Source organism: Leptinotarsa decemlineata, unplaced genomic scaffold (assembly GCF_025532065.1).
Source record: "Leptinotarsa decemlineata unplaced genomic scaffold, Ldec_3_MD MMD2_P_RNA_scaffold_2, whole genome shotgun sequence".
NCBI lineage: Eukaryota > Metazoa > Arthropoda > Insecta > Coleoptera > Chrysomelidae > Leptinotarsa > Leptinotarsa decemlineata.
In genome coordinates this window covers 4,356,408-4,368,420 of record NW_027412529.1, presented here as the reverse complement: position 1 = coordinate 4,368,420, position 12,013 = coordinate 4,356,408, and the positions used below count along the sequence as shown (strand labels likewise).

Sequence of the window (12,013 nt, the reverse complement as noted above, 5' to 3'; positions counted from 1 at the left end):
TCTGTGATTCATCATTTTACAGTTCTGTGAAATCTCATTGGCCGCAATGCATTGGTCAGAACAAGAAATTCTGTCAAAGTCAATGTTTTGTGTCAATCATGTCTGACTACCTGTTGAGCTCAATGTTCAAATTCATTGTTTCATATTATTCGTGCAATCATCTCATATTATCGCAAAATTCTGACTGAATAGTACATGTTTTCAACCAATTTTAATCTTGACATACAAATATGAGGATCCTCTTTTTTACTTATATGTTAACTTCATTTCAACCTCACTTTCGTAAGTATGAACACGTTGTCCATACCCGTTTGTTCATTCAATAATTATTGTAGAGTTCCCGATGAAGAGACAATAAACGCATCGAAAGCTTGAACAGAAAAAAGAGTTTTACAATCTTTCTGCCTCTGACTGCTATACCCGATTCATTCCCTACGTTATTCCTTAACTTAGCCAGTCGAGCTAACCCTTCCTTCTATATATATATACATGGAAGTGTCCAATCCCCATATTATAGTCTTTTTCAACTAAAATTACTTTTTTTATCCTTTTCTGCCAGTCTCCTTCGGTAATATTTGATACTTCTTCTTCAATTAGCTCTTACTTTCTTATCAAATTTTGAAAAATTATTTTTACGCCTGATGCTTTGTTTCAATTTTCCCCAAATCAACTCAATGGAATTGAAAACACAAAAATAGGGGGGAAGTCTCAGTATGGCGTGTCCATACTTTTCAGCAATACTCTCAAAGGCATACCCTTTTTCAAATGGTTTTGTCTGTAAAACTTCAAGTAGTTGGTTTTCAGTATAGTAATCTTCAAAATACAAATTCTTACCATTGAATAACTTTGTATTTCATCTTTCCTCAACTTTTTATTTGGTACTTTAATGAGGTGTCACGAATGATAGGAAGCGTTGTCATGAACTATTACACTATTCGCATCCAAATTTGAGATCAATGTGTTTTCAAACCATTCCTCGAAAATATTAGCTTCCATGTTCTTATGATAGTCAACATTGCAGTCTTCAAGTTTTTTCCACATAATTTCAAAGAATACGAAACCTATTATTTACTTCCTCTGCAATGCACAATGATTAGTCGCGATTCTTTGTTTGCAGGCATGTTAGGCTTACACATTCTCGAACCATCAGCCACCCTTTCGTAACTGTATCGTCCAAATTTGCCGTTGTTCTTGTCTATATTTAGTTATTGGTTCTGAGTATTTGTTACGCAATTCCACTATTCTTCTGCTTTCCATAACTGCTTGACGTTTGTTTATTATTTTGAATCTAAATCCTGTTTTCTTTATCCAATTCTGAAGAGTTTTGTCACAGCAGTTCACGTTATGGCCGAAAGTATTCAATTTCTTCCTTATGATTTCAGTCGTAGGAATCTCATTGCTTTTGTAACAGTCGTATATTGTTTTTTCAATGATTTTATTAGATGCACATCTTATCTAAAGGTTTTGGTAATCCTGTATCACATCGCGTCTTGCGTTCATAAGGTTTGTTTTTGACTATTTTACGTGCAGTTGAGAAAGGAATTTCGGTCAAATCTGATGTTGCTTGTAATAGTTTGTTTCCCCCGAAACCAAACTTGAGATGTAGATTCTTATATACATACATATACATACTCTCTGTGTTTCAATATTCAAATGCATCCGAATCTTATTCACTGATCTCTTTTTCGCATTGTTCACCACCGCTATTGGAATCACTACACCGGAAAAAGTCTGCGTTGTTATCACACTCGTTATTTCTACTAGTACTTGTCCAATTTTAAGTAATCATAACTGCACCAATATCGAATTTCAACACTCAAATCGCGATCAGTTCCTGATAACCATCCCCGCATTCCAGATTTCTATTCGTTACCGTCAAATTTAAATTTATGACTCTTCAGCCAATCATAAAACTCGGTCAGTAAAAATTATCCAATACGAACCGCCAAGTCTACAGTCCACGTGCAATAGTTCGCTGTCGGTTCATTTCTATGTATTGTTTTTATGGCCCTTGAGAGTGCCGCTAACTTTGAGAGTGCAGATTATCGTTTACTTCGACTTTCAATTGTAGATTCCAAAAATAATATTATATACAGGGAGTTCCATTTGAAAAATCAAAGTTACTACTACTGTCTAATGGAATTGGTAACACCGCATTGTCAAAAATATTTTAGTTGGGTATATAATGTCCGAATATGCTCTCCATTAAATTTCAGAAGTGATCCGTTTTCTGGATCCGTGATCCAGAAACGTCTAATGTGCCATCCGCCGTGAATCAGCCTGTATTACGTCAAATGGAAACTGCACGTTATTATTGTTATAATCCCAATAGATCAAACCCCTACAGAAAATCCAATAGAACAACATGATTTTTTCCGATGATTCTTCAGGTTGCCAACACGATCGCGTGACACCCTGTAATTCCACATGAAATAATAATATTATCGCGTCTAGCGCACGGATGTCAATCACCTCTGACACACAATCCCTGCAAAGGTCATTTATATAACAAATACGTAACAACGACACCGGCTTCTACTCAAAAAACGCATTTACCTTGAAACAAACGCGTTGCAAAACACGTACAAGAAAACCCCGACTAGAATAACAAATTCGATACTTCCGTCACCGTCACCTTATCCCCAAAAAAAACTGCGGAAATCTACAAGTAAAAAAACTCACCAAACTCCTGACTCTGGCAGGCGACTGAGGGGTAGTAACAACGCCTTTCGGCAAATCTAGCGTGCTCTTGAACCCAATTTTGACGTTATCCGGCCTTCGTACCACCGGTGTAATGTTTTCACCCCCATTTCGCACCCTGTGTTCGTTCCTCTCCATGAACGACTGCCCTCGCTTCAGCAGGGGGTTGGCGGTGGACTGCGCCGCCTTTCCAGCCGCCAATCGATCGCCGTGGTTCGGCTCCCTGCTGGAATCTCGTCTACGGTTCGCGTCCCTGCTAGCGTCCCGGAAGCGGTTATCGTCTCGGCTACCGTCTCGTTCGCCTCTCAAGCGCAGGCTGTTGTGTCTGCGAAGAGGAATCGGGCTGGCGAGGGGGATTCTCGATCTGTTGTCCAAGGGGCGACAGGGAGTCGTCGGGGTGGGAGGTTTCGGGAACATGTTGGCGCTCATCTTGTCATGGAACTGAAAATAAAATAATGACAGGTATGCGACATTGACATATGGTTATGGGTATAACCCTTAAGTAACATCATTCATGTGCGTCGGATATTTTGAAGAAACATTTGAGAAACTTATTGAAATACTTTTAAAAAATGAGGTGGAAACGCGACAATGTCTAAATGAAAAATCGGTTAATATATGTTCAACACTTTGGTTACTTCATGGTCCATTACAGTGCCATGAGTGGCTAGGAAAATGAGTGGCCCAGCAAAGGTGTATCTTTTCGGTACAGATACAGATACACCTTAGGCTTTTTTAAGGACAAAACACCAGCGTCTCCAGGTGGCGGATAGGGGAACTACCAGGGGACTGAAGGACCTGTCCGGGAAGACAATGTGGCCTTACGGAAGGGGTCGCCGGACTCCTGTGGCAGAAATAAGTAGGGTGAGGGGAACTAAAACCCCCTAAAAGCCTTTGCAGAACATGCCACCGTGGACCAGCCTATTCAAGCTGAAGTGTAAGGAATCGTACCGACAGCTGAATGGCCGCAGGGTGATATGCGGTCACGAACAATCCCCTTGGGGAACTGGGCGAAACCCAATTGTAATCAGCCTCTGGTAATGCGGGGCTCTGCCAGAAGTGACCAACTCTTCCCTTGCTACTCGTGGGAACACACATGTATGAAACAAACACAAAAAAAAAACCTATCTCGAGGCTGGACAGAAGTGCTCACCTCAATCTAAGGCGGTGGCTGGGAAAGAACAGAAATGTCCACCTCAATCTACCGCTTGGAATGAGGCTGGACATAGCAGGTCACCTCCAACAGCAAGGGCACTTCTTGCGGCGTGCGCCAAGAGCTCCGCCTTGAATGAAGGCAAGGAACCGGCTTCTGCTGCAGGAAAGCTCCCTCACTTATCGACCTCTATGGAAGGAACCCCAAGAAAGTTGAAGGAGCCGTGCAACGACAGTAATATCGCTGCACCTTTCAAAACCTTCGCGGATGCCACCGTCAGGCACCTCTCGAATCTAGGCCTACACCTTCCTGAAAAGAACACGATGGACGATGACCTAAGAGGACAACTCCTCGAGAGGATGTACAATGGGTCAGATGTGGCCTAAGTGGTGTGAATCTACACTCACCCTCCCTACTCTACAGATACAAAAACCCACAACAAACTTATCGAAGCAGAAAGCGGAATTGTCTGTCTTGACATTACTATATCCGGTTCGGAGATATTTATCTTTTTGAAGAAAACCGATGCCTGGGTTTTCGTGGCATTGAATAGACCCTGTTTACTTTCACCCCAATTCGAAATCACTTCTAGATTCTCATTAGGATATGCAACCTCCTGCTACCTGTGAAGATGAGCATCCGCACCCGCAATTAGGCTGAAGCGTCATTCAACAGGAGTTTTAGCTTTATGGGTGAAACCTCATCCCACCCCAAGAGTAACATATTGGTTGGAAATGCCGCAAAAATCTGAAGAAACTCGTGGACATAACCCCTATACTGGGTGCTAGGGTACTCACTCAGAAATCGCAGGCATTGAAAAAGCTGATGGGTTTGCCAGGCGCCGACCATCAACTGCATAACCAGCTGTGGAAGTACCAAAATCTTTGGTACGAGATCGGTTCAGAAAGTGGAACAATAATAAACATAAGGAGTTTTGGGAAAATGCAGCTGGGAACGCACAAGCTTTTGTATACAGACCGTATGAAAAAGAATGAAGAAATACCTGATGGACACTGTTCATTGAAAAAACTTGGAAGGAATTGATATGTCATCAGAAGGCTCCTAAGCAACAAACAAATATTGTGTGGGGACACATGCTGTAGTGAGCGACATTGAAAGTTAAAGCAAGATGGACTGAAGAAGGGCTCCAACATCAGCCAATCAAAGTCGACAGTAGCATTGACCTAGAGAAAAGGCTGAGAAATTAGGAAATGTCGAGGAGAAGAGATACCACAGAGTCAAGTGGACGTTTCAGTGCGGTATGCGAAGTGATCCAGTTAGGCGATAGACATTCAAATACTAGTTGAAGTTTTAGTTGAAGTGTTTGTTGTATTTGAAGTGAAATGGAGTTATGTTCGATTATTCAGTGTAGTCAATTATTGGTGAACCCACGGGAACAAACGTAACAGTAGAAACACCGAGAAAGTATAAAGTTAATTCTCCTTCTCCAATTTTTTGCTTTCCCATTTACAAGGTTCACTTAATGAGTTCCCTTTTTATCCAAATATTGTGTAATTCAAAGCATTAATTCATATTTAACGACGTTCTGTTATACAATATTCAATAATTACTTATATAACCGAAAGTAATGACTCAATCAACATACCAATTTATTGTTGAATATCCGCATTATGATAACAATGATTGGCAGCCGGGCAGCCCATATTCTATATTCCACAAGCATAGAAAAGCTACAAAAATGAATCCATCGCAAGAGACGTTCAGATTCTTGAGGTAAGGCTTTGGGAGAGTATCTCTCTGTATCTGTAGCACTTAGGCCACATGTGACCCATTGTACATCCTCCCGAGGAGTTGTCCTCCTAGGTCATCGTCCATCCTATCCTCTCCAGGAAAGTAGACAGGTCACTGGGAAACATCTCCTTTATATCGGCAGGTGTAGACCAAGACTCCCCGAACACACAATCTCTTATTGTGGAGGTGTTTCCTCAGTTGACAGTGGCCAGTCAGAAATCCTACTGTTGAGCGTAGATTTTTCCTGGTCATCGCCAGATATTTCTTCGGCGCAAGCTTCCTAGGGCAATATTGCATCCTTTGATTTCATCCCATCTCTTTAGGGATTGAGCATGGGTGTGGCGTTTGGCTAGTTCCGCAATTGTCGAAGTCATCAGGACGTAAGAGCCACTGGGTCCTAAAATTCTTAGTCCAGCCGCTTCCTTGGCTAAAGAGTCGGCAATGCGATTACCTTTACTCCTGTCGTGCCCTTTAACCCACCTCAGGATAATGTTATTATCAACCGAGGCTTTGGCTAAATCTTGGTGGCACTCTAATACTAGCCCTGAGGTAACACGTTGTCTGTTCAAGGCTGATAGGGCTTGTCTGCTATCAGTGCAGATTGTTATGTTTTTGCCAGAAATTCCTTTCCTGGTTTTTGGGAGAGTATATTATAATGTACAACACAGTTAGTTTAGAAAACTATTTTGAGTTTCGTTAAGTCACAACAAAAAAAATAAAAAAAATTCCCAGTGTATATAGTACTATACCTTTACGTTTTCCTCCTGGAGTAACCAATAACTGACTACTCTCAAATCAAAATTAACTTTGTTGACGACACCTTCATAATATGGAACCATGGGAATACTGAACTAGACGCCTTTCTGAAACACATCAACAGCGTGAGACCTTCCATCACTTTCACAATGGAGAAGGAAATCCACAATGAATTGCCATTCTTAGACGTTTTGGTGAAGAGGACCGACACTAAGTGGGAAACATCTGTATACCGAAAACCCACTCATACGGGACAGTATCTGAACCACGAATCCAACCACCATCAATCGACAAAAAAAGGAATCATCAAGACTCTATTAGATCGTGCTTTTGGGCTCTGTAATACAAAGGAAGGTCTCGAGAAGGAACTAGACATCATCAAAAATGATCTTCAGCGGAATGAATACTCCAAAGCGATGGTAGAAAAGACTTTGGCTAAAAGACAGCAGGAGCCTCGCAAGGAAGAGAAGCCGTCACAACCAGTGCTTGCACTTCCCTACATCAGAGGATTATCGGAGAGGATAAGAAGAATTGGTTCCAAGTACAACATTAGAACCTGTTTCAGATCCGGTAACACTATCCGTAGCAGCCTCACGAAAACCAGGCCCCCAAACGCGGACTGCGATTCCAAGAATTGCATTTACCGGATACCCTGTGAGTGCGGAAAATCCTATATTGGTGAAACTAAGAGGCCAATGAATGTTCGCATTGCCGAGCACAAGAAGCACACACAGCGAGAAGAAACCAGCAAATCAGGAATAGCAGACCATGTTTGGACCCATCAACACAACATCGAGTGGTCCCAAGCTGAGATCTTGCACAGAGAGGAACATTGGTTCAGGAGAAAATTTAAGGAAGCCGCATACATGTTGTCCAACAACGTATTCAGCCAGGCCAGCGTAGATATACGAAACATATGGAAACCCATCATCAAACGAAAAATGACCAACTCCCGCCAAAACGGTCATCTCTCACGGAATCAGTGAAGCGGAAAATGGAAAGTAGAGAAAGTGAAAGTATTTCAACGACCTATAAAATAGTCATCTCTCGGAGGAATCAGTCCAGTCATCACCCGAAGACGATTGTAGATACCAACAATCGAAACGTCGTGAACTAACGTGACTTGGAAACTCTACACTTTTTATTTTTTATTATTTTCTTTTTTCATTCCTTTAATTTTTATTTATTCAATTATTATATTTTTACTTGTAGGTTATTTCACTATCATTTCATTTCAGGTTTATTGTTGCTTAATATAATTGTTATTTTCAACTATTCTTTTTTAATTATTCTTTTTTACTTGTTTCAGGGATTTCAAATCATTTTATATAGTAGACAATGGAAGTCCGAACTAGTGAAATTCATCACGAAACATTGTCAATCACCTTCAAACAAAAAATTAACTTTATTTCACTGTTGATTCAACCAACTATCCAATGGAGGAGCCAAGACCGAAAAGAGCACGCCAAGTTCGATGAAATGTCAAGGTTTTGCTCACTGTTTACTCAGATTATCGTGGCGTAGTGCATCAAGAGTTCTTGCCACATAGTCGTACGATCGAACACTGCACCTACTCACTCGGCATTGCTTTTTCGTAATTTTCTACCCAAAAACAACACCGTAGTCATGCCTCAGCCACCGTATTCACCAGATTTGGCCCCCCGCGACTCTTTGTTGTTTCCAAGATTGAAGAGACCCATTAAAGGACGATGAATGTTGAGATAAACACCGAATTGCTGAGAGAACTCAAAAACATACAAAAATGCATATTAGAACTTCTTCAAGGATTGGAAAAACACTGGCACAAGGGTATTATATTGGTGAATATTGGTGAATATAATACCCTTCCTGTCGATCAATCCCAAGAAGACTGAGATGGTCCTTTTCACCAGGAAAAGAAGTTTATCGGTCTTAAAACCTCCCGAAATCTTCAAAAATAAACTTAATTTCTCTGAAGAGGTGAAATACTTTCTTGACAGGAAGATAACATGGAACTCTCACCTACAGAGTAGAGCAAAAAAAGCATATGTGGCTTATGAGCAATGTCGGAGAAGAGTGGGACGCGCATGGGGTCGTTCACCCCGTATGGCCACCTGGATCTACACTACAATAATAAGACCTATGTTAACATACGGAGCCATTGCATGGGGACCGAAAGTTCTACAAGCAACGGCCATCCAAAAATTATATCAAATACAGCAACTGACTTGTTTAAACATCACAGAACAATATGAGAACAACACCAACCGTGGCAATGGAATTAATTACGAGTCTGACCCCTCTGGATCTGTACGTTAAGGAGGTTGCGTTAATGGTGTTAATGTTACGATTGCGTACGGCTGGTGTACACCTCGAAGTAGGAATGGGTCAATTGAGGCTGGGTCTGTGGCGGGAAGCGCTTACTGCGTAACCTCTTCTGCAGGCAACCAGTGATGCAATTGAACTCAGCTTTGTGTTTAATAAACCTTACAAAATACAGATAAAACAGAACACAGAGTCAGATGCTATAAATGCAATACGAATACATACAGACGGCTCAAAAACCAAAGAAGGAATAAGGAATGTGAAAAAATACCAGCGTGGTCCAATCAGAACTGTCTGGTATCTCAATCGCCACAAAAGTAACAACCAGGAAAGGAATTTCTGGCAAAAACATAACAATCTGCACTGACAGCAGATGAACCCTATTAGCCTTGAACAGACAACGTGTTACCTCAGGGCTAGTACTAGGGTGCCATCAAGATTTAGCCAAAGCCTCGGTAGATAATAACATTATCCTGAGGTGGGTTAAAGGGCACGACCGGAGTAAAGTTAATAGCATTGCCGACTGGATCACCCTGGGCGACCCTGGGAAGCTTGTGCCGAAGAAATATCTGGCGGTGACCAGAAAAAATCTACGCTTAACAGTAGGATTTCTGACTGGCTACTGTCAATTAAGGAGACACCTCTATAATATGGGGCTAGTGGACACACCTCTATGCAGGATGTGTGAATAGGAAGATGAGCCTGTCAGGCATTTTCTATGCGAGTGCCCGGAGTTATCGTCAATAGAGAGAGAGAGTGTGTGTTCGGCGAGTCTTGGCTAACACCTGCTGATATAAAGGAGATGTCTCCCAGTGACCTGTCCATCTTCCTAGAGTGGACAGGATGGACGATGACCTAGGTGGACAAATCCTCGGAAGAATGTACAATGGGTTACATGTGGCCTAAGTGCTGTGGGCTTACCCTCACTCTCCCTACTCTACAGATACAGATCTAACGGGGATTACTTTGCAGGGGATGACATAGAAGTTGATGAATAAATGAATATTTTTTTTGAGAAAAAAGAAAATTTACATCAATTTTTTAACAGACCTCGTATGTTTACAGTTAACGATTATTCCCTAATTATGACAATTCAGTATTCTGTTATTTGACCAATCTCATTTGGGGCTGGTGGCAGCTAAATGCAACTAATGACGTTAAAACATGACGGTCAAGGATATACTGACATTTCGCAACCCTTTCACTATATTACGAATCCTATTTACAACTGAATTCTGATAGAAGGCTAGTGAAACTTCCAAGTATTAAACAATAAAAAACTGTACAGAATTAATAGGTTAAAATAATATTAGTCTTTGAGATTTCTACTATTGGATAAAAATAAATATCTGGTGAATTTTGAAATTTCTTGACGAGAAACCAACTACTTGGTTGTCAAAAAATATAGAATAACATCATAAAATAAGTTCCCTCACGTGTTTTCAGTGACATTTCAGAATCTTCCAGTTTTAAAAAGCCACACATTTCAACACTCATTGAATATTTTCAGTCTTCTTTTCAACTCTAAAGCAATCAACAAAATACGAACTCAACAATGAAAATAATCTTTCAAAACGATAGATTTTACGTGTTTATCGAAGTAAGTACGAGTATTTTACAGTACCTAGTTGTTTTAATCGTAAAGTAGACCAACAATTAAAAAGTGTCAGTTAATAGTTAAAAAATCTTCAAAGTCAACCTCAAAATTTCCTACCCAAACTCATAAATGTTTGCTTTCTTAACAATATTTATATGCCCTCTCACTACTGTCAAATCTGTCATTATTTAGTTACTAATCAAACTCAGCATACCGCAACACGTTGTATATTGATGTAGTCAGCATACAGAGGCAAATATTTACTTCATTGAAAAACTGTCTCACTTACCAATTAGATATCACTTTGCACACGAATCACATGGTACATAGTCTAATCGAACTAATTTGCCTGCAATATAAGATCTCCGATTAGATTGCAATTTTCCACAGCCAACTGCCTCCGTATGTAAAAGAGTCGACAGTTTAACAACGAATAACTGTTCGTTGAAGCAGTTTCTAAAGAATGAATAACCAAGCTATGCTCTGGTTGTTCAGCTTTCCTCTCTAATGGTTTCTCAAGACTCAGGAAAACGGATTAAAATTGTTGTTATATAGGTAATTGTTGCAACGATACTCGAGCGCGTCGACGATGTAACGTTTTGTTTCGTAATTTTGCCGCGTGGAGGTAAAGTGTGTTGCCTGGTTTTAGGAGCTGGAGGGTTGGCTGACGAAAATTTCGTGGGAGTTGATAAACTGAAGTAGATATTGTTTTATCAAGGCTGGTTCATATCAGTGTTCGCGGTAGACATTAAAAAAACAATTTATTTCAAAAATCCATAATTTTGTAGAACTATAACCTTGATAATATGGATATTTAATGGCTTGAACATGAACCGAAGTTTAGAATAGATAGAAACTGCAACAATTGGTAGAAAATGGACTTCCACACAAAAGTAAGGAAAGAACATTGTGACTTTGAATAATTTTTGACAGTAATCTAAATAAACATAGACCTTTTGGGGGATTTTCACTTCTACAATCTGAAAAAAATAAAACTTCAATTGAGAACTTCAGGATAATTTTTGCTACAATTTTCTCAGCTCTTTTTTTTTTCAAGCAAAATTATTAAATGTAAGTTACTGACATGATGCACTGTTTGAAATATTTGGTTGTAGTAGTGTATATTACACCAAACCTTCATTTTTAACACCTCGACACGTGCTTCAATTACCAAGTCATCATCTTCAATCACTTGGTGACTGAAACACGTGTCAGGACAATAAAAATAAAGGTTTGGTGTGGGGATAGAACTCCGGTACCTAATATTCAGAAGTTACTGATGTATAGAACATTTTTCTTTGTGAAAACTAATTCAAATCTAGGCACTAACTTATCGTGGTGGACTGAACAGTTCTCCATTGCATTTTTTCAGCTCCGTCATGCTGGAACCCGCTTTGAAAAAAAATCTAACTTTTTTAGCCTACTTTACTACAAATGACACTAATAAATGCAGTAATGTTCAGTTTTTTGTTGTCTTATCGGTTACTGAGAAAGCACTATTAATATTAATTACGAACGAACTATTAACTACGAAGGACGAGTAATAATGTGCCAAAAAGTTTTGGAATAGGTTCTAAATTGATTGTAGTTTATTGTAGTAAAAACACAATGCTAATTTATTCTATATTATTTTGAAGTATAGCAAAAAAGCTACGAAAACAAGATCTCAAATCATAAAATAACAATTGTCCTCAAACTACAAACGATGGAGTTGATTGTAGCTGAAATTAGATATTTGTAGTTACCATTAA

The 12,013-nt window shown here is 39.8% G+C and overlaps 1 protein-coding gene across 4 annotated transcripts in view; it reads right to left on the bottom strand.

Annotated features, from left to right (window-relative positions):
- Positions 1–10,797, bottom strand: part of qtc (GRIP domain-containing protein quick-to-court) — a 34,442-nt gene extending 23,645 nt beyond the window's left edge. Inside the window, exons 1-2 of one of the 4 annotated variants that reach the window (XM_023173571.2) lie at positions 10,552–10,797; positions 2,683–3,141 (exon numbers count right to left, since the gene is read on the bottom strand). In XM_023173571.2, coding sequence (XP_023029339.2) covers positions 2,683–3,129 — 447 coding nt within the window. In that variant the 5' untranslated portion in view covers positions 3,130–3,141; positions 10,552–10,797. Of the gene's footprint in view, positions 1–2,682; positions 3,142–10,101; positions 10,225–10,476 lie in introns of those variants that run through there. The other 3 variants (XM_023173574.2, XM_023173572.2, XM_023173573.2) reach the window with 3 other exon arrangements.
- Positions 10,798–12,013: the final 1,216 nt, after the last annotated feature.